The sequence below is a fragment of the Podarcis raffonei genome, chromosome 5, assembly GCF_027172205.1.
Source record: "Podarcis raffonei isolate rPodRaf1 chromosome 5, rPodRaf1.pri, whole genome shotgun sequence".
NCBI classification, from domain to species: Eukaryota; Metazoa; Chordata; class Lepidosauria; order Squamata; family Lacertidae; genus Podarcis; species Podarcis raffonei.
Window position 1 is genome coordinate 16,396,116 of NC_070606.1, and position 26,144 is coordinate 16,422,259.

At 42.7% G+C, this 26,144-nt stretch overlaps 1 protein-coding gene across 4 annotated transcripts in view; it reads left to right on the top strand.

The window, feature by feature from the left end:
* Positions 1-24,387, top strand: part of SEC24C (SEC24 homolog C, COPII coat complex component) — a 40,644-nt gene extending 16,257 nt beyond the window's left edge. For 2 of the 4 annotated variants that reach the window (XM_053388008.1, XM_053388010.1), the window contains 18 exons: positions 726-794; positions 3,016-3,127; positions 4,093-4,220; positions 5,862-6,000; positions 6,727-6,842; positions 7,787-7,911; positions 8,514-8,705; positions 9,581-9,674; positions 11,042-11,158; positions 13,086-13,256; positions 15,117-15,213; positions 15,389-15,534; positions 15,739-15,877; positions 17,160-17,278; positions 18,180-18,359; positions 20,519-20,710; positions 21,745-21,834; positions 22,171-24,387. In XM_053388008.1, the coding sequence (XP_053243983.1) occupies positions 726-794; positions 3,016-3,127; positions 4,093-4,220; positions 5,862-6,000; positions 6,727-6,842; positions 7,787-7,911; positions 8,514-8,705; positions 9,581-9,674; positions 11,042-11,158; positions 13,086-13,256; positions 15,117-15,213; positions 15,389-15,534; positions 15,739-15,877; positions 17,160-17,278; positions 18,180-18,359; positions 20,519-20,710; positions 21,745-21,834; positions 22,171-22,311 (2,367 nt within the window). In that variant the 3' untranslated portion in view covers positions 22,312-24,387. The remainder of the gene's footprint in view (positions 1-725; positions 795-3,015; positions 3,128-4,092; positions 4,221-5,861; positions 6,001-6,726; positions 6,843-7,786; positions 7,912-8,513; positions 8,706-9,580; positions 9,675-11,041; positions 11,159-13,085; positions 13,257-15,116; positions 15,214-15,388; positions 15,535-15,738; positions 15,878-17,159; positions 17,279-18,179; positions 18,360-20,518; positions 20,711-21,744; positions 21,835-22,170) is intronic. The other 2 variants (XM_053388009.1, XM_053388011.1) reach the window with 1 other exon arrangement.
* Positions 24,388-26,144: the final 1,757 nt, after the last annotated feature.

Sequence of the window (26,144 nt, forward strand, 5' to 3'; positions counted from 1 at the left end):
CTTGCATGAACCCTGGTGTGAAAACATGAGGATTTGTTCTTAAGTTTTATGTATTGCAACTCACATATGAGAGTTCTAGGGAACACCACAGCCGTCTATCCAGTTGTACAGAGCGTCTGCTTGCTTTAAATTCTGGTGTGCTGGTCTTTTATCCTCTCAATTCCAGTGGGGTTTTGTGAATCCATTGTTCCAAAGGCCACAACTACAGGCAGTTAAAGCAGTGACAGTGACAGCTATTTTTCCAGAGTAGCTCTTTGTATGTCCAGCTTTATGCTATCGTGCTAACTTATACTTGTGAAGGATGAAGCTACAGCCTCCTTTGCTGTAACCCTGAACCTGCAGCTTGAAAACTTTGAGATATGTTAGTAGCTTTGCTTCCTTCTGTGCTCTTCCTTTAATTGACATCTCAAAAGGAGTTGCATGTTCTTGAGCCTGTCGTTCTCCAAAGTTGAACTGAGCAAGCATGTAAGCTGCCAGCTTGGTCAAGAATAGTGCTCATTTTAAGTACATTTCTAGTGAGGGAGCAAGATGTGGAAATAACAAGTAGAACTGAAGATGGTAATGTTGTTTCACCTCTTGTTGCATGAACTGTTGTCCATTATACATATATCTAACAGTGATGGAAACAGGAGTAACATTGCTTGTTAGTTTTGTTTTACTATTCTCTCTCTTTCCCTTTTTGTGGCAATTTTACTTCTTTTTTCTTTTTTAAAACAAAAAAAAAGCAACTCAATGAGCTGCCACCTCAGCAGAAACCCAGACACAGAATAGATCCAGATGCAATTCCTAGCCCAGTAAGTGCGGTGTCTCTCTGTCTGCTATTGTCTGCATGTTGGTGGCTGCTTGTTTGTGTCTGCAAAATAATCTTACTCTTGCTAACTACCCCCTGGTGTTAGTCTTTCATCTTTATCCCACCCCTCTCTTTCTGCTCACAACATTACAATAAGTAGAATAAAATATCATGAACTTTGAAATCCTCTTCACACCACAAATCAAGGGGCAATAGAAGTTTGGCATTATAAGGTAATGAAGTGGTATTTCCTTCTTGAAATTAAGTAATTTATAAGCAAAATACTTCTGAATATTACATTTGTCAGTTTTGCACTATGAATAATTATGAATTCAGCATTGAATTTGGCATAATCCACTTGGAACTCTCTTTCAGTCCTGCGCTTCTGAAATGAATGGTGTGCTTTTTCACAAGGCCCACTGAACTAAGAGGAAATTTCCAGTGGATTTGTGCATAACCTGTATAATATTCCTGGACAGAAGTCCTAAAACTCATTTTATTTATGTCATTCTGTTACATTTAAAAAAGGGTTCAAGTTTTAATTTTTTTGTGAGATTCAGAAGTCATTATTTTAACTAATTTCCCTCCTAATACAAGAAGTTCATGCGTGTATATTTGAGAGGAAATGGAGATGATAAATACATTGAATTTTCTACTGTAATGTCTCGCTTAGGCAGCAGTTTATTGAATATGGTTTATTAATGAAAGATAGTCCATCACAATACTATTTCAGTAACAGACAAAATGACAAATTGCAAATTGGTTTGCAATTAAACTTTTCAGTGTGGCTTGTCTATTGCCCCTGCGATGTTGTGTCTTGAACAGGCTGAAGTTGGTTCACAACACTAGAATCTCCTCAGTGGTGTTAACAACTTCAGTTAGTTTGTAGTATCTTCCCAGCATGGTCACTCACCTTTTGTACGCAGCCTCTTCATTGGTGTGTTTCAGACCCAAGTGTAAGGGTATTTATTAGTGCTCTTGTCATAGGAGGCATACTAGCAAAGGAATAAAGACATGAAGGGAAAGGGAGGGTTGAATGTCCTCATTCGCAAGGTGAAGTAGATTTCCATCCTAGTACTTAAAAGCCATACAGCGGTGGATTGCCAGAGAATATCATCTTTTCTATAACTTTTTTTGGAAGAACAAGTACATATTTGTAATCTAATAGGTGGAAAGTAGTTTCAAATAATATTACATTACCATTTTAACTTGCCTTATTGTTTTATGTTGAAGGGCTGAAAGCAGGATTATCCAGATTTTAAAAACTTGTGGCCGCTCCTTGGGTTACAGACCAGCAACTACTGTGGTTAACCAACTATTGCTTAATGGCACGATTGTTCTTAGATTCGAACTGAACTCAGGGTAGTATGAATGGTAACCTGAGATTGCAATCTGGGAAAATGTGAGGACAGGTGCCTGATAAGTGGACCTGAAAGGGCTTTGCAGAAGTGCATTTTTGGAGAAGCAGCTTGCCAAAGACTGTGGTGGCTTGACAGATGTGGGAATTCCTTTCCAGACATTGGGATTAGTACGTCCAGATTGCCCAGAATGGCCATAGTAAGATGAGAAGTGGGAGGGAAGAATTAGTCTGGCTGGGTGTAAATTAGCACCCAACTTAGCCTTCTTCCTGATGTGAAGCTTTTAGGTGGATTTTGTCTTGTTTTGAGAATCAATTCATTATATCACTCACACCTGCATTCAGAAGTGGCACAGCCCATACGCAAGTTATCTCGGTGAAAACTAAAGCTTAACTCTCACGAGTTCTTAAATTTGCCACTGTATTGGTTTTGTCTTGTTGTTTATCATCTTAACTTGAATCACCTTTTGAAAACAAGCGTACTGGGACATGGCAAACTACAGTGCTGCCAAAATACTGCCAAAATTCTTGGGCGATAAATTCTCAGACCCTGCTGCGTAGGCAGTTTGCAACAAAAGTTGCTGATGAGCAATGAGCAGGAACTTCCTTGGGCCCGGGATTTTTAGATTAGTGGACTTAATATCTGGAAATGTAGAGTTTAACATGCCAATTGTATTATCTTCAAATTGACTATTTACTTATCCCCAAAATCCTCAGCAAAAGCAAAATGATAGACTCCTAAACCATACGTAGTTGTTATTTAGTGATCGATTGCAAATCTTTGGCTACCGCTAAACTTGAAAGTTGCATTATCACCAGTTTTTGCGCAGCGTCCACTGTACCACTAACTTTCTGCTTACCATTTTAGATCCAGGTAATTGAAGATGACAGGAATAATCGTGGGTCAGAGCCATTCATCACTGGAGTCCGTGGGCAAGTCCCACCCCTTGTCACTACCAATTTTTTGGTCAAAGATCAAGGTAAAATGTTCACCTAACCAAAGATTTTCCATAGGTCTAGCCGTGCTAGTCTTTTGCAGTAAAGACAACAAAGTCTCTCATGAGCTACAGTCAAAGATAAGTAGCAGTCATTGCCGGAAAAAAGAAGGAAAACAACATGGCCTTTTGTCATAGAGACTGTGATCACATAGATTCAAGTGATACTTGAAGGTGCTCATACTGTTTGTGTTCAGAACAACTAACTCAACCTGAACATGAACACAGTAAACAGGTTTTTTAAAATAAATGTGTCAGAGCTGTAAAGAGACAACAGGCCCCTGATGCAGGAACTATGCATAAAGCTAAGTAGGCTTGGATTTTATCAGTACCAGAATGGGAGACTGCCTGGGAACCTGGTGTGTGTTCCATTATGAAATAAAAGGTGATTAATATATTAAGTTAAAAAAATAAGACAAAGCTAGAGGTTCCTGAGAACCACAGTATTAAAAACAGCATGTTGGAGTGGGGGCTTGACTTGCAAGAAAAGTTTTAGTTTCTGAAGTTGCATAATACCCTTTGGTGTTAGTCGCACATGGGTGCTTTTCTAAAATTGATTAGCTTATTATGACATGAGATTTCATTGAAATAATCAATTTCATAGGGTTAAGTCCAAATCATAGATTAATCTGAGTATTTCCCTTACTATTTCATATAACTAGATATATCAGTGCTAGTCACCGACATCCTGGCTGCGAACCCTAATGTCCATACACACAGGAGTCCCTTCTTCCACTTGAAATTGCCTGCATGCCAGTATATTCTTCAGAGGTCCTTCTCCAGGTTCCCCTGTGCCCCAAGGTTAGGTGGATGGTGACTAGCAATATGTGACTGTTAGTCCCCCTTGAGTGTAAAAACTGAAGAGTTGGGATATAAGTCATTGAAATAAAGTGATTTGTTGGTGTTGATGTATGGATAGAGTTTTGATTTTCTTCTTCTCTGTTTTTCAGGTAATGCCAGTCCCCGCTACATAAGATGTACGTCCTATAATATCCCATGCACCTCAGATATGGCCAAGCAGTCGCAAGTTCCTCTTGCTGCAGTCATAAAACCGTTGGCTGTGCTTCCTGCAGAAGAGGTGAGACTGATATCCCTGACCCTTCAGATAAAATAGCAAGTTTGTCAGTAGCACCTGTTTGTTTTGTCACCACTCATACTTTTAGCACTGCTAGTTAATGAATCTATCCAAATAAAAGTGCTCAAGTAGATGTTCAAAATTATTTGCTGTGCAGTGTTATGTGCTTGTGTTTATTACCTAAGCACTAGCAATCTTTAATTCAAACATTTGTGTCATGTTCCACAAGGTTCCAATGTGTTGCCCATCCTCTTTAACATCTAGATCGGAGTGGGGAAGCTTTTCAGCCCGGTAGGCCAGATCCTTAGCATCCAACTTGAAGCCACTGAGCCTTGGCACTGATCTCATGCACCCTTTTTGGCAGGGATTGGCTCCACTCCTAAGTAAAGAGCTCCAAGTAAAACCAATTCCATCAGGGTTTGGATTTGGTGCAAAATTTAAAAGGCACAGAACCTAAGTCCTGCTTTTCAAGGAACAATTGGGAATGCATTTTAAGGCTCCTAGTGGAGTCATTGAAGCTGTGTCCCCAGACCTGACATCATATTTACTGCCCACTGTCCCCAAGTCATAGGGGAATGCTGCAGATTTTGTTACCAAAGTCCAGTGCTTTACTTTATCCCATAGGAGTGAATGAAAAGCTGAACAAGACTGTTCGCTGCATATCCCTGCCTTAGGTCGCATTAGAGCATGACAGCACAATGAAACCCAATTTTTTCTACAACCTGTTTCAGCCATTCAAACCCTTTAAGCCAAAAAAAACTATCTGTAGAGAAATGAAAGCTGGACAGATGTTTCGCTTTCAAAAAGAGCTATTAATCTAATTCAGTAGTCTCCTATCTCAGGCTGATGAACTGGTTTTTAGAAGCCGATGCTTATTGAGGGAAGGGGAAGGTTTTGCAGTGGCCGCCCGAAAGCCTTTTGATAGCTTCATGCAGAGCCTAGCTATGCAATACTTTTTTAAAAATTGGCAGGTGTTGCTTCCAGTGTCCAGGGACTTGTCTGGCAGCTGTGTCCCCCACCTGTTAGGGGAAATAAGACACTGAATCAGTTAATGTTCAGAAGTATCCAGGAGAAGGGGTGTTAAAGTGAGACTAGCAAAACCCAGCTTTCAGAATGGTTGAAATGTTGCACCTGTCCTTTAGAGATGTTTGCTGCTTAGTGCAAGGAGGCTTCTGGAGGCCATGAAAAGGGGTACTTGCTGCCTTAAGGGCTTCATTTATAGCCTCTGCAATGGCAGCACACTACATATTTTTTATAAACACAAGTATGGATTCTGGTTCTCTAATATGAATAAAAATGGGTCCATATTTCTTACCTCTTAAGAGTAAGATGCTCTTAATCAAACATAAGTTGTTTCAAGCAAGGAGCTTGTAAGCTTTTAGCTACGCTAAAAGTTATGCTAAAGAATGGGTTTTCTTTTCTTGGGACGGAGAGCATGATAAGAAAAGATAAGGGATTTGCTGCTTGGTATAGTCTTACACAGCTGATCTTATATTACAGGACAGATGTAGGAAAAGGCAAGTTGCTTTGCTGACATGAATGCTAGAGCAAAGTGGCAGAAGGCATGCTCCCAGATATCACCTGTTGAGGAAAAGGGAAGCTACTTTAAATAGCACCAATGTCTTTCCCCCCGTTTTTTTCCAGGCTCCTCCGTATTTGGTAGACCATGGAGAATCAGGCCCTATCCGATGCAATAGGTGTAAAGCCTACATGTGCCCTTTTATGCAATTCATTGAAGGTGGAAGAAGATTTCAATGCTGCTTCTGTAGTTGTGTCACTGAGGGTAAGAGTTTTCAATTAAGAAGCAGTTCTAGAGGGTGGGGAGGGAGATGGTTCTATTTCGGCCGGAAAAAAGTGCAAAGACGGTTATCTAATGGTGGTATAACAAATCCGTAGTTTAATGGTAATAGTAAAATTCTGGGCAAATCAATTAAAATGCTCTAGCTGAAGAGACATGCCACTAGATTCTTGAGCAATTTTTCTTGCTTTAAGTATTCCTAAACTTTGGAGCAAGTCTGTGCATCAAACCTGTGTATATGTACAGCATTCTTCAGTTTTAGTATACCTGCAGACCTGATTAGGTAACACTGGTTGTAGCAGACTCTTCTTTCCATGCTGTGCCTATACTAAGACTTGGTTTGTGAGTATACACATAAGAATCAGGGAATTTCAGTTTCATGAGAATCCCTGCGTAATTGGCTGACTGCAATATTCATTAACATGGAACTGCTCCATTATTTAAAGCGGTCCGGGTAAGTGACAAAAATAGGAAATGTCATGCATGAAATTGGCCCATAGCTGGCCAAATCGCAATAAACTGGATCCAGGAGGCTTTTGATAGTTGCAGTTTCTTTCTTACTGGTGGTGTTTTCCCAAGTGTCTATCAAAATCTTCCTGCTTTGGTACCTGGAGTGCCCTTCCTTACCATGGTAAACATCATGGTTACCCATCTAGGAAATTGCATGTATTTGAGCTTCTCTCTTTTCTTCTCCCCTTCCCCTTTCCTTAGTGCCATCTCAGTACTTCCAGCACTTGGATCACACGGGCAGGCGGGTGGACTACTATGACAGACCTGAGTTATCATTGGGGTCCTATGAGTTCTTGGCAACTGTTGACTACTGCAAGGTACGATGACTTGTAAGCACAGTGTTGTCTTAAGTAAACGTCACTTTTGCCCCATTGCTCAAGGTAGGAGCAGTAGACTTTTATGGGTTTGTTCTTGAAGTCCTTAATTCTGCCAAGGGAGAAAAAAGTATTTTCTTGATGATAACCCAAATAACACAATACAAACCAGCACTGCACCAGGTTACCACTGTCAGATTTTTGAAACTAGAAGGCAAAGTACACAAAGTACAGTGGTACCTCAGGTTAAGTACTTAATTCGTTCCGGAGGTCTGTTCTTAACCTGAAACTGTTCTTAACCTGAAGCACCACTTTAGCTAATGGGCCCTCCTGCTGCCGCCGCGCCCCCGGAGCACGATTTCTGTTCTCATCCTGAAGCAAAGTTCTTAACCTGAAGCACTATTTCTGGGTTAGCGGAGTCTGTAACCTGAAGCCTATGTAACCCGAGGTACCACTGTAGTTGTTTGCTTACCTAAGAGCTGGACTCTAGGCTCTTAAACTCTTTGCATGCATTTAATGAGCTTAGGAGATCCTGTCCCGGACATCAGCTGAGGAATGCTCTCACATGTTTTTCTTTTACTGGTGCATTGGTCATTCTCTTCCTTTGAGTTCTCAAGGGAAGAGGGTTTCAATCTGTAGAAAAACCACTGGGAAAGCAACTTTGCTCTCTGAATGTGTAATATATGTTTGGGAATTCTCACTCAGGACATACATCCTACCAGGTTCTTTATAATTACCCACTTCGTTCTAGTGCGGTGATGCTAAGGATCATGATGTGATTTTTTCCCCCTATCACTGGCATAAGAAGCATAGTTATCAAGGCAACAGTGGAAAACGGAAGTGGAACTAGTTGCAGATTGAACTCTATACAATTTTTTGTGTTCAATGTGCGAAATACATGTTAATAATAAATGCTTAGTGATGGTGTTTTCTTCTTCTCTTGTCAGAATAACAAGTATCCCAACCCCCCTGCTTATATTTTCATGATTGATGTATCATACAATGCAATAAGAAGTGGCTTGGTAAGGCTGATCTGTGAAGAGTTGAAGACGCTCCTGGACTACCTGCCCAGGTAACCATTATAAAGGAATGAGTAGGATGAATGTGGAATGCAAGCTTCCCAAGACATTCTCATTGTGTGGAACCATAACTGCGTTGCTCATTTATTTAGTTAGAAAATGTTTAGTGATTTGCCTCTCAATAAAATACTCACAAGGTGGGAGCATTTGACAATTGTATGGTTTGTTTTATTTATTTGTATATTTTCTTTTCCTGCCCACCTAGCAGTTCGAAAGCACCCCTAAGTGCAAGTAGATAAATAGGTACCGCTTTATAGCGGGAAGGTAAATGGCATTTCCGTGTGCGGCACTGGTGCTGGCTCACCAGTGCAGCTTCGTCACGCTGGCCACGTGACCCGGAAGTGTCTTCGGACGGCGCCGGCTCCTGGCCTCTTAAGTGAGATGAGCGCACAACCCTAGAGTCGGTCATGACTGGCAGGGGTACCTATATTTTCTTTATCTGCTAGGAATTTTCAGTTGAATGCTGCTTGTAGAATCTGGAGCAGAATTATATGGTGCCACTGTTATTTGAGCTTACACTGCTTTACTTTGCATGTGTGTTTTCATGGCGTATTTAATTTATTCTCCCCCTTTTTTTCCTTTTTGGGGAAAACAGAGAAGGAAACATGGAAGAATCAGCCATCCGTGTGGGCTTTGTCACCTACAACAAAGTTCTGCACTTCTATAATGTGAAGAGCTCCCTGGGGCAGCCACAAATGATGGTTGTGTCAGATGTAGCAGATATGTTTGTCCCTCTGCTCGATGGTTTCCTGGTGAATGTTAATGAATCCCGCACAGTTTTCACTAGGTAAGTAGGAGCTGGTACAGATCAATCAATGGTTTGTATGTCCTGTTACATACAGTAGCTATCGTGGAACACATATTTCTAAGGTTCTTTTGCCCGTACATAAGCTTAAAGAAAATGATGTATTAAATATCAAAACCCATAAAAATAATTGTGGTTTTTGAGGATGAGGTAGAGAAAGGGAGCACCTCTTGTGGTGGGCTGGTTTACCCTCTGTTGTGAGAGCTTGCACTGCCTTCCTTTATAGATATAGAAAAAGTACAGTGGATGTTGGTGGCACCTAGGAGGGGCTCCTGGGTGGAGTCCAGGAGGTCACAATGGCAGAGCCTTGGCAGTGACTCCCTGTGAGGTCCTCCTCCTCTGCCTTGCAAATAAATAGTGAACATCTAAGCAGTTTGCTGTGTTTGCTTCACCAAAAGTGACCTCTCCAGGGCACAAGCCTGAGTAGTGTGTTTGGAAGTCCTGATCTGTCCAGACGACAGTACAGTTGTACAGGTGCTTGGCATCTTGGTTCGGAATGGGTCCCTGCTGTCACACTTGTTCTCTGGAATTCCCTCTGCTCTCAGCCTTGGTCTTTTGTTGTGTGACAGGGCCTTGGGGAGGGGGTTCAGAATCTTGGCAGGGCTTTGTCCCACTTTGCCCGTAGAAGGAGCCTCCCCTGAAAAAAGGTCAGGCAATTGGAAAAAGAAGGTGAATACATGACCCAAAACCTGCTGTTCCATATGCAGGGAAAGGAAGCAAGCACCTTTTCCCAGAAGCTGTTAAAATGGCCAAACAAACATGCCATATCTTTAATCTGCAAAGCATCAGTTTCCACTGACTGGAATTGACCTAGTGAATTTTACATGTCTCTTGACTTGCACTTCCTTGATTTGCAGCTTGCTGGATCAGATACCAGAAATGTTTGCTGATACAAGAGAAACAGAAACTGTGTTTGCCCCAGTAATTCAGGCTGGCATGGAGGCTCTGAAGGTTTGTTCAGCATTCTAAACTGACTTCTAACATCTCTTCATTTTGTATTGTAGTATTGGAACCTCTTTCCCAGCACCTCGTAAAGTTGCTGAAGCGTTGAGAGGAGGTCATAAATGTATGAAGCATTTATGGAAATGTAACTAATTTACAATTAAAAGTGGCTTTTTAACTACAGCTTGCCTTGCAACTTATAGGATAGTCTAACTGGTAAAAACGGGAAAAAGCAAAGAGGTATTCTGTTCCATGAGCACAGAGGATCTTACAAAGTGGAGATGGAGTTGGGTTTCAGGAATGCGTTGAAAGCAAGAATTTAATCTATCACTGCACACTTACCATACATTTCTAGTGAACTGTTTTAAAAATTGTTCATTACCAGCGGTAGCAAACACAGTCATGAGACTTCTCAGTAAGCTTTTGTGGATTGTATGTCTCCAAAGATAAGAACGATTTTTCCATGCTTTTGAGCCTGACATAGAAGTATCACAGCACTGTACATCTTCATGGCCTTTTGGTCCCAATGTCTACATCCCCCATACCCATTTTGCAAGCACATACAAAAATCTGCCAACACTTCATGCATCACAGTGAGCTCTAGTCCACAAAAACCTACAACACAATAAATCTGTTTGTATTTGAGCTTCCACAGGGTTCTTGGTGGGTGCTTTTCTTTTTCAAGGAGTTAAATTATCTGAGAGCGCATTTATAGGAACTGTAGATGGGCAGTCAGAAACCTGGTGCTATGTTTTCCCTTTTGAAAGCTTGTTCTTGCAGTCTCAGACTTCAAAGCTGTTTGAATGGTATGCTGAAGTTTTGGCAAACCTACTAAGTTAATCTGACAAGCGTACAAGCCGTATATGTGTAGCTGGTTGTTAAAGCTGAGGGCTGCCAAGTGCCCCCCCCCCCGCACCCATTCATATGGCCACTATTCCCTTCCAAATTTTGTAATTGAAAAACTTCAGTCTTCTGCTTTCAGGGGTAGCAGTCAGGCTTCTGGGCAGATATGGTGGGCTTCAGTAATGAGCATGTGGCTACTAGCATTTGCTCTAGTTTCTTTGTTCCCTTGCCAAACGTCTGGGGCTCCAAGATGAAATCATAGTAGTCTTTATGTGAATACATATTGCAGCATGTTGAGAGTAAGGAGACTGCATAGAGCACTATCTTGGATGACAGGCCATGTCAAGTATTTTAGGCCTTAGTTCTACTTGTAGGGGAGCCGAATTGCTTTTTATAGCAGACAGCACTCAGTATCTTACAACAACGTATGTTTGGAGAACATGGTTGCTGAAGGCAGACCCAGGGTCGCTGAACCCGGAGTCCCTCGGTTATATTTGTGTCTTACTTAATGGCTTTTGTATGCTTACTTGCAGGCAGCAGAGTGTGCTGGCAAGCTCTTTATATTTCATACATCACTGCCTATTGCGGAGGCCCCAGGGAAGCTGAAGAACAGAGATGACAAGAAACTGATAAACACTGATAAAGAAAAGGTAGCGGGACTTGTGTTCTGTGGATTGCATTTGGCTTTTGTTCACCAGTGGGTTCATTTAAGGAAAAATATTTCCTTGTTAACTCCTCTGCCTGCTTTTCTTCCTTTATACTTTCCTGTTTACAGGATGCACATTTCACACAAACACACCATGCCTTATTTTCTCTCCTGGAAATCAGCTGAAATTCTCAGCAATGTGGTCATTTTCAACATTTGAGGGACATACCGGTTCAGAAAGCTGTATAGATCTCTTCCATTAGTTGTAACCCCCCTGCTGTAACTTGCAGCAAAAAAATGAAATGATTGTTTTTAAATGTGGTGATTCCCAAGAGAGGCAGTAGTTAGTATGAAAGCATGTGTTGTCACTTTTTTTCAGCGGTCAGAAAAGAAAAAAAAGAATCCTATATATGTAAAACGTTTTAGCAGAATTCTTAGAACCAAATTTAACATTTAACTATGAATATTCACTCTGCCTCTTGAGGTACTCTGAACAGCACTTGGGAAGAGAGTTGTTGAGAGAGCCTTCCTTTTTTTAAACAGGAAGATGTGCACAGACCTGCTAGTTCCCATTCTGAGCAGAGGAGCTGAGCTTGCTAGTTCAGAACAGAGCTATTTGCAAAGTGTTTTGTTTTATTCTAAAATGGTTTCTGTAGCTTGTTTCTTAAAGGACATGCCAGGCAGGATTATCTTTTTTAAAAAGCTCTTTCCAGTAGTTCCCCACCTAAACTTTCCTCTTTTCTACCCTTGTAGCATCCTAGAAACGACAGTAATTAGTCATACAACAAAGAATAACCTGCAGTTATTAGAACAGGGGTCCCCAAACTAAGGCCCGTGGGCCGAATAAGGGCCAAGGGACTCGTTTATCTTGCCCGCAGCAACCCCCACCGCTGCTGCCCGCTCTTACCGGTGCTGTGCTGCGCGGCTGCCCACTTCCGGGTCGGAGGAGCACCGGAAATAGGTTGTGCGCATGCACAAGTGTTATTTCCTGTGCACATCCAGGTTGGAGGAGGCCTGTGCACATGCGCACAAGCTATTTCCGGTGCTCCTCCGACCCGGAAGTGGGCCAGAAATAGCGTTTGTATACACATATGGGCACACATTCCCCCGCCCTCCGGCCCACCGCGTGATCAGCGCTGGAGACACCGGCCCGAGGCGCAGTAAATTTGTGCTGACCGCTGTATTAGAATATAGCAGTACAATGGTATCTCGGTTTTTGAACGTCTCCGTTGACAAACATTTCGGTTTTCGAATACCGTAAACCTGGGTGTAAATGCTTCGGTTTTCAAATGCCCCTCGGAAGTCAAACATGCCACACGACTTCCATGTTGAGGCTTCCATTTTCAGTTTTCTGTTTTTGAATGTTTCGGAACTTGAATGGTCTTCCAGAACGGATTACATTCGAAAACAGAGGTATCACTGTAGTGTAAGCCTTGGAAAACCTGAGATGCTGGATCAAAAAACTCTGTAGAGGACCTTACTTCCTTTTGCAGGTTACTTGAGTTACTTGTTTATCTAGTTCTGATTTTAGTGATATTTTGTGCTCTTAAATTGTGGGTGGTAGGTTTTTTTAGGTTTCAAAATTGTGATTTATTATATTTGCTAAGTTGTAAATCAATTTGTAAATCTTTAGCTTAAAGCATGCTGTAAAAATATTTTACATTAAGAAACTTTGCTAAAAACTGGTTGAAAAATTCATCAAGGGTCTTGCAAAGCTGGCCTTGTGTGGAGTGTTCCAACATTGTCATCATTGAAGGTAGAACGTTTTAATGTTCCAGATGTACTGCTGGACATCACAGCTAGACATTTTGCTTCTTTTTTGTCACATGATCAGGAATAGAGAGCAGACCGTAAACCTGCTGCATCAGAAATTGTCAATTATTAATCTTATTTCTTGTCTCTCTGCTCTTTTCCCCCCTTTGCCTCCCTAGACTCTCTTTCAGCCTCAGACAAACTTCTATAACAACTTAGCCAAGGAATGTGTAGCACAAGGCTGCTGTGTGGATCTCTTCCTTTTCCCAAATCAGTATTTGGATGTGGCTACCTTGGGGGTTGTTCCTCATCAAACAGGTGGCTCCCTTTATAAGTACACATTTTTCCAGGTATGATCTATCTTTGATTTGATGCCTGCTCCATATAGATGATTTAAGTAGACAGTAGTTGCCCTGCTGATCTCAGAGGAGAGAAGATAAAAAGCTAGATTAACTTTTTCATTGGACCAGTTTGGGTTTTTTAGGCGTCTACACGCCTTTACCAGTTACATGAAGAACAGTTCTCTTGTTGTTTCTTAGTAATGACGCTGCCCTGCTTCATGATTTCTCTGAAACCTGTTGGCTCAGTAGTCCAATTTAACTTATCATTTGTACATGATGAAATGTTCAATTGACATTTTGTCATGGATAGATGAAAAATGTACAGAAAGAGCAATGGTTTCTTGCAGTGATACTCTTTCAGAAGAGTGTCTTGGCTTTCAGGTGAATTCCTCCAATCAGCATACACTAAGTAGGGGTTTAATTTCCATCTTAATAGTACAAAATAAAGCATAGCTTACAGAATGACGGCCCAGAATTTTTAGTTTGTTTGAAACAAGCAGCCTTCATGTTGTGCCAAAATGCGATAAAGATGGCACCAGGAGTCTCCTCTCTGGAAGGCCCCTCCCATGACTGGATTGCTGACACCAGTTCTCTCTCTGTAGTAGCCACCCACCTTGCCTCATTTTTGTGGGGAGGGCAGCAATGGGCACAAAACAGCACCTCTTAAGAGAAGCTTCAGGTTTAGGTAATAATAATAATAATAATAATAATATTTATACCCCGCCCATCCGGCTGGGCTTCCCCAGCCACTCTGGGCGGCTTCCAAAAAAATATTAAAATACTATAATACATCAGTTACAGGTAGGTAGCCGTGTTGGTCTGCCATAGTCAAAACAAAAAAATATTTTCCTTCCAGTAGCACCTTAAAGACCACCTAAGTTAGTTCTTGGTATGAGCTTTCGTGTGCATGCACACTTCTTCAGATACACTGAAACAGAAGTTGCCAGATCCTTCTATATAGTGAGAAGGTGGGGAGGGGTATTACTCAGAAGGGTGGTGGGAATGGGTGATTGGCAGATAGCTGTGATGAGCCTGTTGACGACTCTTAACGACTGCAATAGGTCATTGCATTGGATTCTTATCTCATTATACATGACAAAGCCATTTTTCACCTTCTCACCCCTTGCTTTTTCCTGTAAGACCTATTGCAGTCGTTAAGAGTCGTCAACAGGCTCATCACAGCTATCTGCCAATCACCCATTCCCACCACCCTTCCGAGTAATACCCCTCCCCACCTTCTCACTATATAGAGGGATCTGGCAACTTTTGTTTCAAGTGTATCTGAAGAAGTGTGCATGCACACGAAAGCTCATACCAAGAACTAACTTAGTTGGTCTTTAAGGTGCTGCTGGAAGGAAAATATTTTTTTATAATACATCAAACATTAAAAGCTTCCCTAAACAGGGCTGCCTTCAGATGTCTTCTAAAGGTCTGGTAGTTGTTGTTCTCTTTGACATCTGGTGGGAGGGCGTTCCACAGGCCCTCGGCGCTGGACCTCAGTGTCCAGGTAGAACGATGGGGGTGGAGACGCTCCTTCAGATATACTGGACCAAGGCCATATGCATGACAGAAGACCATTTTTCATGTAACCTGGTCCCAAGGTCCTAAGGGCTTTTAAAGTTAAAACCAGCACTTTAAATTGAGCCCAGAAATGAACTGGGGAGCCAATGGATCATTGTATAGCTTGCAGATAATGGGTTTCTTTAAAACTGCCGGTGTGCTTGCATATTTTGTGTGTTAATTTAATGGGATAGGGTTTGTTCCTGGAGAGAGTGTAGCAAGATGATCCTAGGCTAGTACCACTTTTAATATCCCTGGGGCACCTCTATACTTCTTGTGTGACACCTACTGTCTGTCTGTGTACGCTAGGTGGAAACGGATCAGGAACGCTTCTTGAACGATTTGCGCAGAGATGTTCAGAAAGAAGTGGGCTTCGATGCTGTAATGAGGGTCCGCACAAGCACTGGTACGTACGTATGAAGATGCTGTCTGGATTTTAGGAGTGTGCAGGGGTCTAGCGCTCGAACCTGTGAAAGTTAGGATGCCCTATACTGCCAGTATCAATCCCTTTTGCTCAGTGGTAGCTTTCTGGAATGATGGACTCTAAAGGATTTCTTACCACGTGTTCTCTTGCCTCCCAGGTATTCGCGCAACAGATTTCTTTGGAGCTTTTTACATGAGCAACACCACAGATGTGGAATTAGCCGGCCTAGACTGTGACAAAACAATCACTGTGGAGTTCAAACATGATGATAAGCTTAGTGAAGAAAGTGGAGCACTTCTTCAGGTGATGCATGCAAGATGGGCGATAATGGGTCGTGTTTTCCCTCCCTTATTCCAATTCTTGTTTAGCCCCAAAATATTCAGTGCTGTTTAGGCCTTCAGCCATTTAAGCATGGCACTTGTGTCAGATTTGTTGGAAGCCCACGTAGTGGTACCGAACTTTCTTTCGCATGCTAACGGTTCTGCTTGTAATTTCTCTCTCATGTAGTGTGCTATATTGTATACAAGCTGTGCAGGACAGAGGCGACTGCGTATTCACAACCTCTCCTTGAACTGCTGCACCCAGCTGGCTGATCTTTATAGGAACTGTGAGACGGACACACTTATCAACTTCTTGGCCAAATTTGGTAAGGGGTTGACCTGTAACAGTTTCCTGGAGAAGACAACTATTTACAAGAAGCTTTGGGAGGGAACATTATTCTTGTACTGTGAATATAGTTTAATGTAAATGTGTGTGTGCTGCCTTCCAAGCGAATGTACTTAAAGACAAAGTCAAAATATTCTTCTTCAGATACACTGGAAAAAGCAAGGAATCCAATAAGACCAGATATGAAAACTATGGAGAGGCCTGGTCTTAATAGAGATATTGGATCCCTGTCTTAATACATATGCTAATCATTTGCATACTATCCCTTGCTTTTTCCTGTAGGACTAATTGCCCTCGTTAACAGTCATCAGCAGGTTTACCATACTCATTGAGCCAATCACCCATCTCCTACTACCCTCCTGAGAAAAACCCCACCCCACCCTCCAACTATATATAAGGGTCTGCTGACTTCTGTTTCAGTGTATCTGAAGAAGTATGCACACACACGAAAGCTTATATCGAGAACAAACTTAGTTGGTCTCTAAGGTGCTACTGGACAATTTTTTTATGTAGTGAAAGACAGTTTGCACAGTGGGTGGTACATATAAGAGCATCCTAACCAGGACTTGGCAATAGACTAACCTGCTTTGACTAAGCCTGTTCTCAGTGTCTTAAGACCATGGCTAATGATGGGGAAAAACCTTGCTTATGTTTTCTCCCAGCTGTTTCAGCCTATGACAAATTTATCCCCTCAGTTTGCCAGCATGCATGTGATTTAGCACCACATTACATCATTGTGTGGCCTGAAACCATGGACTCGCCTTTAAGAGAGGCTGCCAAAATAAACACATGGAATGTATCGGCCATAATTTTTATTGAAAGCAAGAGGGCTAAGCAATAAGTGCTAAAATTACTGATGTCCGTGGTGAAAGTGTGTTTAGTAACAGTTGATCTCTCTTTATCAAGACAAAGCAATTAAGATTATTCCCCCCCCCCCCATTTCTCTAACACGATGATCTATAGTGGGGAAGCATGTAATTTGCATGCAGTAGATCCCAGGCCCAGTCCCTGACACCCCCAGTTAAAAGATCTCTTGATAGCAGAGCTGGGAAAGGGTCTGTCTTAGGCTTTGGGGAGACACTTCCAGCCAGTGGACAGCACTTAACTAGGTGGAGCCATGGACTGACTCAGTCCAAAGCAGCCTCATATTACCACAGCAGAGCAAGATACCTTGTTGGTGGTTTTCCAGGCGACTTATTTAAGTCTTTTTTACATCAGCTTGCATAGGACTTTCTAAGCAAGATGTTGTTCTTTTCCTAAAGCATATCGTGGAGTTCTGAACAATCCAGTCAAGACAGTGAGAGATACGCTGATCAATCAGTGTGCGCAGATACTGGCATGCTACCGGAAAAACTGTGCTAGCCCTTCTTCTGCTGGACAGGTAACTTCTTGGTTGTGGGGTACTAATCCTGAATTGGGAGGCTGGGAGAGCAGCTGGAAGTGGTCTGTCTAATAATGATGCTAACATGGAAAGGAACCTTCTGGCTCGCTCCTTAGAACTGCATTCCAGATAGTTGCTTTGTGAAATAGGGTAGTGGCTCCAGCCTTCCTGCATTTCATGAACTTTATGAAACCGAGAAATGAACCTGAGTTCATTTCTTGCAATAACGTTAATCTTACTATAGCACTGTGATAGTGAAGATACTTCACCATAGTATTGCAAGTGAAAAGAACCTGAAAGGCCATATAAGCCCCAACACAGGGACAAATCTATTCACTAGCTCCGATCAACATACACAATCCAGATCATAATATGCCTTGAGCTGCAAGTGGTTGTAGAAGCAATTGCTTTTACGGCAGTTTACTTCAAAGGCCCCTGCCTATAAGCAAGCCACATGCTACAGAATATGCAGTATGTACTAAACAGTGTTCAAGGAAGTTGTTTTCAGGTCTCTTCTGACATTTACGATAGGTTGCAGTTTTAGTCTGAAATACAGCAGTAGAAATTAAAGAATCCCCTGAAGTAGTTACCCTGATCTTTGTTAAAGACTGAGGGTTTTGTTTCTTTTACATCAGTGGTGTCCAAACTTTTTTCAAAGAGGGCCAAATTTGATGAAGTGAAGGGCCATAAGGGCCAACCATATTAGTTGAGGTTTTTTTAGGATTGAAGTTGAGCTTTTTTTTAGGATTAAACTGGACATACCTGTTTTGCATCTATGCCAATGTTAGTAGTGATTCTCTTCAATTTTTACAAAGTTAAAATGCTCGTAAGTTCTCTTTCTCTCTGCCACCCCTTTCCCTAACGAGTGATTTTCTCTAATTTCATCTCTTACCACTTTCAGCTGATTCTTCCTGAATGCATGAAACTGCTCCCTGTGTATCTGAACTGTGTTTTGAAAAGTGATGTGCTTCAGCCTGGGGCGGAAGTCACCACTGATGACCGATCCTACATCCGCCAGCTAATCACCTCCATGGATGTGGCAGATACAAATGTTTTCTTTTACCCCAGACTCCTGCCACTGGTAAGCATTTCTGCACATAGAAAACTTGTAATTGCTTAAACATACAACTCATGGAATAAGGGGGAATTAAGATGTTTGGGTGAGGCCGCTTTGTCTAAGTTGAGAGTACTTGTAACTTAGAAAATTGTAACATTTCTTCTGTTGGAGCTCTGACACATACAGTTGTGTTTATGTCAAGACATGCTGCCTGCAATATAAGAAAATAAAAAGTATTGTTCTCCCTGGTACTGCAAGAGTATCAGGAGACTCCATGCACAGTGCTACCCTTGAGCTCAGCCTGTTAGTAGCTTTGGGAAATTGGGCACAAGTGTCTGAACAAGGAGCCATGATTCCTGTGCGATACCACACAATATCCCTCTGCCACACTTTCCAGCTGTAAACCTGGAACTGCCGCGGGATGTAAGGAAGGCAGTGCAAGTCCACTGATAAGGGGAAGGTCAGCATCCTGGAGATCACAACTTTTGGTTCTGTACCAACACCAGCCAAGAATTGTTGAGCCCTGTTTGCATCCCCTTGATACAGGGAAATTGGGTCGTATTCTCAACCAGGTCTTAAAGACCAACTAAGTTAGTTCTTGGTATGAGCTTTCGTGTGCATGCACACTTCTTCAGATACACTGAAACAGAAGTTGCCAGATCCTTCTATATAGTGAGAAGGTGGGGAGGGGTATTACTAAGAAGGGTGGTGGGAATGGGTGATTGGCAGATAGCTGTGATGAGCCTGTTGACGACTCTTAACGACTGCAATAGGTCTTACAGGAAAAAGCAAGGGGTGAGAAGGTGAAAAATGGCTTTGTCATGTATAATGAGATAAGAATCCAATGTCTTTGTTCAGACCAGGTCTCTCCATGGTTTTAAGTTTGGTAATGAGTTGCAATTCAGGTGCTACTGGAAAGAAAAAGAAAAAAAATTTTTTTTTGTTTTGACTATGGCAGACCAACACGGCTACCTATCTGTAACTTCAACCAGGTCTGTCAATGTAAAGGTTACTAACAACTTAGGGCAGGTGTCTGAAGGGGCAGCACCTCTTCCCCATATCATTTTGGCCAGGTTTAAGGTTAGCTGGGAAGGCTGTTCTGGCAGTGCCATTGTTGCATGAGATTAGGAGATCCGTGGCTCACCAGAGAACTTCTCAGCAATAGCACCCCAGCTATGGAATATTCTTTCCCACCCATGAGGCGACTGTCATGGGCAGCAGGATCGCCAGGGGCAGAAGATCTGGGCTCCAAGGAATGCATTGCCTCTGCTGCTACCACTTCCACCGCCACGTTGGCAAAGTCACAGTGGCAGCAACAGCTGCGGCACATTCTCTGGAGGTCGGATCTGCTGCCTCAGCAGCCATGCAGCCTCTGTAGTGGCCTCTTGGCAAACAACAACAACAGTTTTATTATTTATACCTTCCCATCTGGCTGGGCCATTCTAGGGATTCCCCAGCCATTCTAGGGATTTCCCTAGGCACTGCTGGTCTCCTATCCCTAGGGAGGAAATGGCATAGGCTGGGTCTCCTGAGCTCTGCAACTGCTTAGCGTGATTCAAATCAGGCCCCTTTTCCTCCTGTGACAACTTTTGATTCAACCGGTGGGTAAGGTTAGTTTGATTCCCTTGTTCCCAGTGTAGATCTTTATTTCCTCCTCATTCTGTTGTAGATGCATATGGTTCACCTCTTCCACCATGCTTTCTGAGTGGGCCATTATGCGCCTGGGAGCTCTTTATGCACTGAGTTACATTGCCATTCTAACTGATATATTTTGTGAAGTGTGGTCAGTTTTGTTGTTACTGTGTTTGAAATGGTTGTGACTTGCCCCCAAGGTCCCATGTAATGGGGTGGGATATAAACGTAATACATGAAGCAGATCAGCTTGGTCCAGTCACGGACAGAAGCTGTCCAAGAAGTCTTTTCTAGCCCAACTTGGAGAGGTTGGGGGTTGAATCTGTGCCCATTTGCTTGCAAAGCATGTACTGTACTGCTGAATTACAACCCTCCTCCTGAACATGTCTATTTAAACAAAAGATGGGATTCGGAGAGTTTTGCAACGATTGCCACATTCTGTCCCAGTCTGTGTGATTCAGTGGTCATTTGCAAAACTGTCCATCCTGTTTAGTAATGTTGTGAACTTGCAAATGTCCCGCAGTGCAGTGACTCCAGTTCTATATCTACAGACCAAGATAGATCCCAACAGTGACTCCTTACCACCAGCAATCAGAAACTCTGAAGAGCGGCTTTCCAAGGGTGACATATATCTGCTAGAAAATGGGCTGAACATCTTTTTGTGGGTAGGAGCAAATGTTCAGCAAGGGCTGATCCAGAACCTCTTTGGAGTGGCATCTTTTGGCCAAATCAGCAGCAATATGGTAAGTGGGGTCATGCTGGGCAACAAGAAGATTTCTCCTCATTCTTAGGGTGCTGCCTAACTTTCTGCTTGCAGGATTTCCCCCAAAAGATCTGGCAAGATTCTGACTAGTGGGACCAGCCCTGTGTAAGGGTCCCAACTCTCTGATTTGTCTTCTGACTCCTTAACACAGTAGATAGAACAGATCAGTTACTTACAATTCCACACCTAAACCGTTGCTCCATGTAGCTCAGTATTGTTTAGTTGTAGTTCTCCAGGATTCAGACTGGGGGCATTCCCAGCCGTACCTTGAGATGCCAGCGGTTGAATTTGGGAGCTTCTACGTGTAGTGCAGATGCTTTGCCACTGAGCTGTGGCACTTCCCAAATCATGGGTAAGAGTGAGCAGTGCTGTGAAAAGAGTTTCGGCAAGGTTGGATAGCTCTTCTACATGTGGGTCAGGGTGGTTTTTGTGATTCATTCATCATTTTGTGTGTGTATGTGTGTGCTGAGGGACGCGGGTGGTGCTGTGGGTAAAACCTCAGCGCCTAGAACTTGCCGATCGCATGGTCGGCGGTTCGAATCCCCACAGCGGGGTGCGCTCCCGTCGTTCGGTCCCAGCACCTGCCAACCTAGCAGTTCGAAAGCACCTCCGGGTGCAAGTAGATAAATAGGGACCGCTTACCAGCGGGAAGGTAAACGGCGTTCCGTGTGCTGTGCTGGCTCGCCAGATGCAGCTTGTCACGCTGGCCACGTGACCCGGAAGTGTCTGCAGACAGCGCTGGCTCCCGGCCTATAGAGTGAGATGAGCGCACAACCCTAGAGTCTGTCAAGACTGGCCCGTACGGGCAGGGGTACCTTTACCTTTACTTATGTGTGTGCTGAACTGGGAATATTCCTTCTTGCTAGTTTTGAGAAGATCCAAGCTAGCTCTTTAGTACCTCTATTGATTATGACATATTTGTGACTAGTAAATAACTCCGCTGGCCCATGTGCGAATGGATGTTTTGAAGTGGTTCTTGATCATCTTGTGATATGTTTTAACTCTGTGTTGCAGTGCGTGCTGCCAGTTTTGGACAATCCCTTTTCGAAGAGAGTACGGTCCGTCATTGATATGTTCCAGTCTCAAAGATCACGCTATATGAAGGTAATTGATGCTTGCTTGTGATTGGGGTATTTTTAATCGTTGCCTTCTGTAATCTCTGTGCATCAAATAATGTATATGAAACTTATGTTTGAATAAAGGGGGGGGGGCGTAAATAACACAATACCATAGTACTTGCAGTTTCTAGAACCCCACAGTGGGTTCTAACAGTGTTTTCCCTATGCAGATTAGAACGGGGCTTCATTATATCGGTCGGAAACTTATTTGGTTGTACAAACCACAGCTAGCCAATGCTAGAACTTCCAAGGTTCCATCAATACTTTGCACCAAAGGCACCACTCTCTAACATCTTACTAACATTTTCCTTTTGCTTTGTAGCTCATGGTTGTCAAGCAGGAAGACAAACTGGATATGCTGTTCAAACACTTTTTGGTGGAAGATAAGAGCATGAATGGGGGTGCTTCATATGTGGACTTCCTCTGTCACATGCACAAGGAGATCCGCCAGTTGCTGAGCTAGAGCTGGAGATGCGCTGGATTCCAGCACTGACACTTCTATGTTCACTAACCGCCTGATGAATGGGCCCAGCTCCTTCGAGAAGGACAATACAGAAAGCTGTACAATTCCATAATTTTTAATACACTGTGCATAAACAGTTTCAGCATCTCCCAAAACCCCTTGAAGAAGTGAGGCATGGACAGACGAAACATCAGCTATAGGGGTGGGAGTGGGAATGTTATTTGATTCCAGGCCTTGGACCTGTGCCCTCTTCTTGTGCTTGGCAGGTATCTGTACTTCCTGCCTCCCAACCCCCCAGTTCTGTTATAACAAATGTTATTTGAGTTTCACTATACAAGATTAAGCATCAGGTGAAAAGGTGATTGCTCTTCAGAACCACACAGTGGGTGTTAAGTTTGTGCATGTGATACACTGGATGAAAAGGAGCCAGTTTTTTTGGGGGGGCGGGCTTGGGGGGGAGTGGAAGGTGGCAGGCCCTGTTCAACCAAAGAGTAGGAGATTGATAAAGCAGCCAAGCTGGGGGTTTTTACACCTTCACTTATAAGTGGAGAGAGCAATATACTGTAAGCAAGTTATACAGTGGCATCTTCTAGGAAACACCTGAGCTGTTAGGGAAAATAGCAGGGTAGGCGTGCCTTCACTGTAGTTGCTTTGCTGTGTGGATATGCCTTGGAATAAGTGAGTGATAATGAGCAGGTGCTGTTTTGGGGAAAGTGAAATTATTCGGGGTTGGTATAAACAGGTGTCGCCTCCACCACCCCTTGAGAAAAACAGCATCTTCTTTCTTTCTTTCTTTCTTTCTTTCTTTCTTTCTTTCTTCCTTTCTTTCTTTCTTTCTTTCTTTCTTTCTTTCTTTCTTTCTTTCTTTCTTTCTCTGCCAGTGTCCTCTTTCTTTGGTGGTCTGTTGCCTCTTTCCATTCACGTGGTAGGGTTTTGTCTGGAATATCCTTTTCAAAGGAGATGGCCGTGCTTTCCCCTTCTTATCACTTTGAAAAAGTTGTGTTTATACGCAACACATGAGTTTGCTTGGAGAGACAGTCTATGTTTGAATTGTATCCAAGAAGCACTGAGAGGTCCTGTAGCACCAATGCAGAAGGAGTTGCTCATATTCATAACGTAAGGTTCAAATCATGCCACTAATGTATTCTGAAATTCAAACCTTTAGTAGCTCTGAATAATTTTGGTCATGCAGTACTTAAATGGCTACATCTGGGCAGTACTTACTAGTCCATCAGTGTAGGATATCTGTGGCATGCCTGCTTGTGGTCTTGTTACAACAAATCAAGCAGGCTTATGGCTGACCTCTCCAAGACTGAGCAGAAAGTATTCTGCTTTGTATTAGACAGAAAGATGATGAGTTTGAGACTCTAGGAGTCAAAGGGCTCATTCATTTTTTAAAAAGACACTAACCTTTTGTTTCTAATGCTACACTTAGGAATTCATGCAGTGCCCAGAATGTACTTGGGGAATCGGCAGCACCGAAACGTGAAAAAAGGAAAAGCAGGGAGGTAGATCGCTTAGACAAATGATGGATTAAGACTGAATATAAGTAAAGCATTTATTCCATCTGCCATTGAAAATTGAAGTTGAAACCTTATATACATGACAGATTAAATAATCCAGGAGTGTGGTTTCTAGTCCCTTGAACTATAGTGTGTGTATGTGTGTGTGTTTGTAAATATTTTTCCTTCTACTGCAGCTAGTTTGTCTTCCCTTTCATCACACAGTGAAGGGGAGTATCCCAAAAACTGTTAACTGGCCACACCTCAGTGAGTTTCTCAGCAGTCTTAAACACATTTGCAAGTGTGGCTAACCCCCCCCCTTCCTCCTGCCAAACATACATACTGTCTCCAACCAAAAAAATTAGAAATCTTTTAAACCAGTGAAGAGATTTGCTCCCCAAGACTCCACAACCGGACTTCCAGAATACTAATTTCTAGAATTAATATAAAAGAAAATATACGATCATAAATCTTTCTTCACTTTTTTCAATGCATCTTTTAATTTGTAAAGAAATAAAAATATATGAAGATGTATTTTATGTCATTGTTAGTAAATAAATACTGATTATTTTTTTCCAAGCCCTGTATTTTGGGGATGGGAGAGAGAGCTGGTGTGCAGGTGACTCAATCAAGTTCCGTCATGGCAAATAAAACTGTTATTTGCAACGATATCTGAAAGAATTCCGTAAGGTGCTTATAATGTTTTGCTTTCTGGATTAAACACATTTCAGCTTTCAATACTATGACCTTCACTTCCTGCTAGGAATGCAGTGAAACATATTGGCATACATGGCCTTCTCATAAAATGAAAACACCATCTTGAAAAGATGCTCCTCCATAGCTTCCTATTTTCATAGAATATAGAATGATCTCAATCATGGCATAAGATCTTGCACTTTCTTCGTAGCCCATTTTGGTCAGTGTTCTACTGCATAATTCTTATGTGGTTGCTCAAATAGAAATGAGGTTTATTTCTCTTAAATCACTGATATTGCTGCTGCTACTGTTAATAATTGTTGCATATTGGCTGTTGCTGCCATTGTTTCCAAGTCCAGAAGCAATCACAGGAGCATCAGAATACTTCTACAGTGGAATCCATTCCTGATTTCTTTGGAGAGTTAGCAATTCATCCTGGTTTTCTGTCCACAACCACAATCATTATCCAGTTGCCTTAATTGCTACTTGCTTTTCTTCACTATTTAGTTCTGCTAGGTAAAGGTAAAGGTACCCCTGCCTGTACGGGCCAGTCGTGTCTGACTCTAGGGTTGTGCGCCCATCTCACTTAAGAGGCCGGGGGCCAGCGCTGTCCGGAGACACTTCCAGGTCACGTGGCCAGCATGACGAAGCTGCTCTGGCGAGCCGGCACCAGCGCAGCACACGGAAATGCCGTTTACCTTCCCGCTATAAAGCGGTACCTATTGATCTACTTGCACTTAAGGGTGCTTTCGAACTGCTAGGTGGGCAGGAGCTGGGACCGAAAGACGGGAGCTCACCCCGCCACGGGGATTCGAACCGCCGACCATACGATCGGCAAGTCCTAGGCACTGAGGTTTTACCCACAGCGCCACTCGCGTCCCCATTTAGTTCTGCTAGTGTGCCTTAAAAGTTAAGTCTTCAAGCATCAACTCAGCAGGCCTGCTTCAGCCTCAAGGTTAGCTGCATTGGGGGAGCCTGTATTTGAGAGTAAGAGGAAGAAGTTACGTATGATCCTGTGTAGGTCTGCTCAGAATAAGGACATCGTGGATTCAACCGAACTCGCTCCCAAGGATGCAACATAGCAAAGAAGGCAAGGAAGGAAGGTATGGCTTAAAAGGTAGCAGGCTGCTGCAGCATTTTATGTTGAGAAGCAGTATTTCATTTACGGCAAAAACATTCCCATTGATTCACTCCCACCTACGCCCTCTAACAGTGAGTAAGACTGCAGTATAAGGGTTAGTATAGGACTACAGCTGGGGAGAGCTAGCTTCAAATTCCTGCTCATTCACAAATCTACTTAGGAAATAAATACTGGGTATGGTCTCATGCATACATAAAAAATAGGGGGGACGACCTGAATTTTTTGTATTGCTTGCTTGCCTCTGACTAGAAAACTAAAGTTGCTAGACATGTGTGTGGAGGTTGTCATCATCCTTGTTCCTGCCTGCCTGTGTGTTGGTGGGTGTCAAGGAGCAGATCTCCTGCTTTGCCAAGAAGGGCAGGCTCTGATTGTGCAAGTTAGCCATGTATTTGAAGAGAATTTCCCGTGGTTGAAAAGCAACCACCACCTCCTCCCTCATTTCACCTATTCCTCCCCCCACCCGCCAACCATATTTTTAAAACTGCTCATTCATA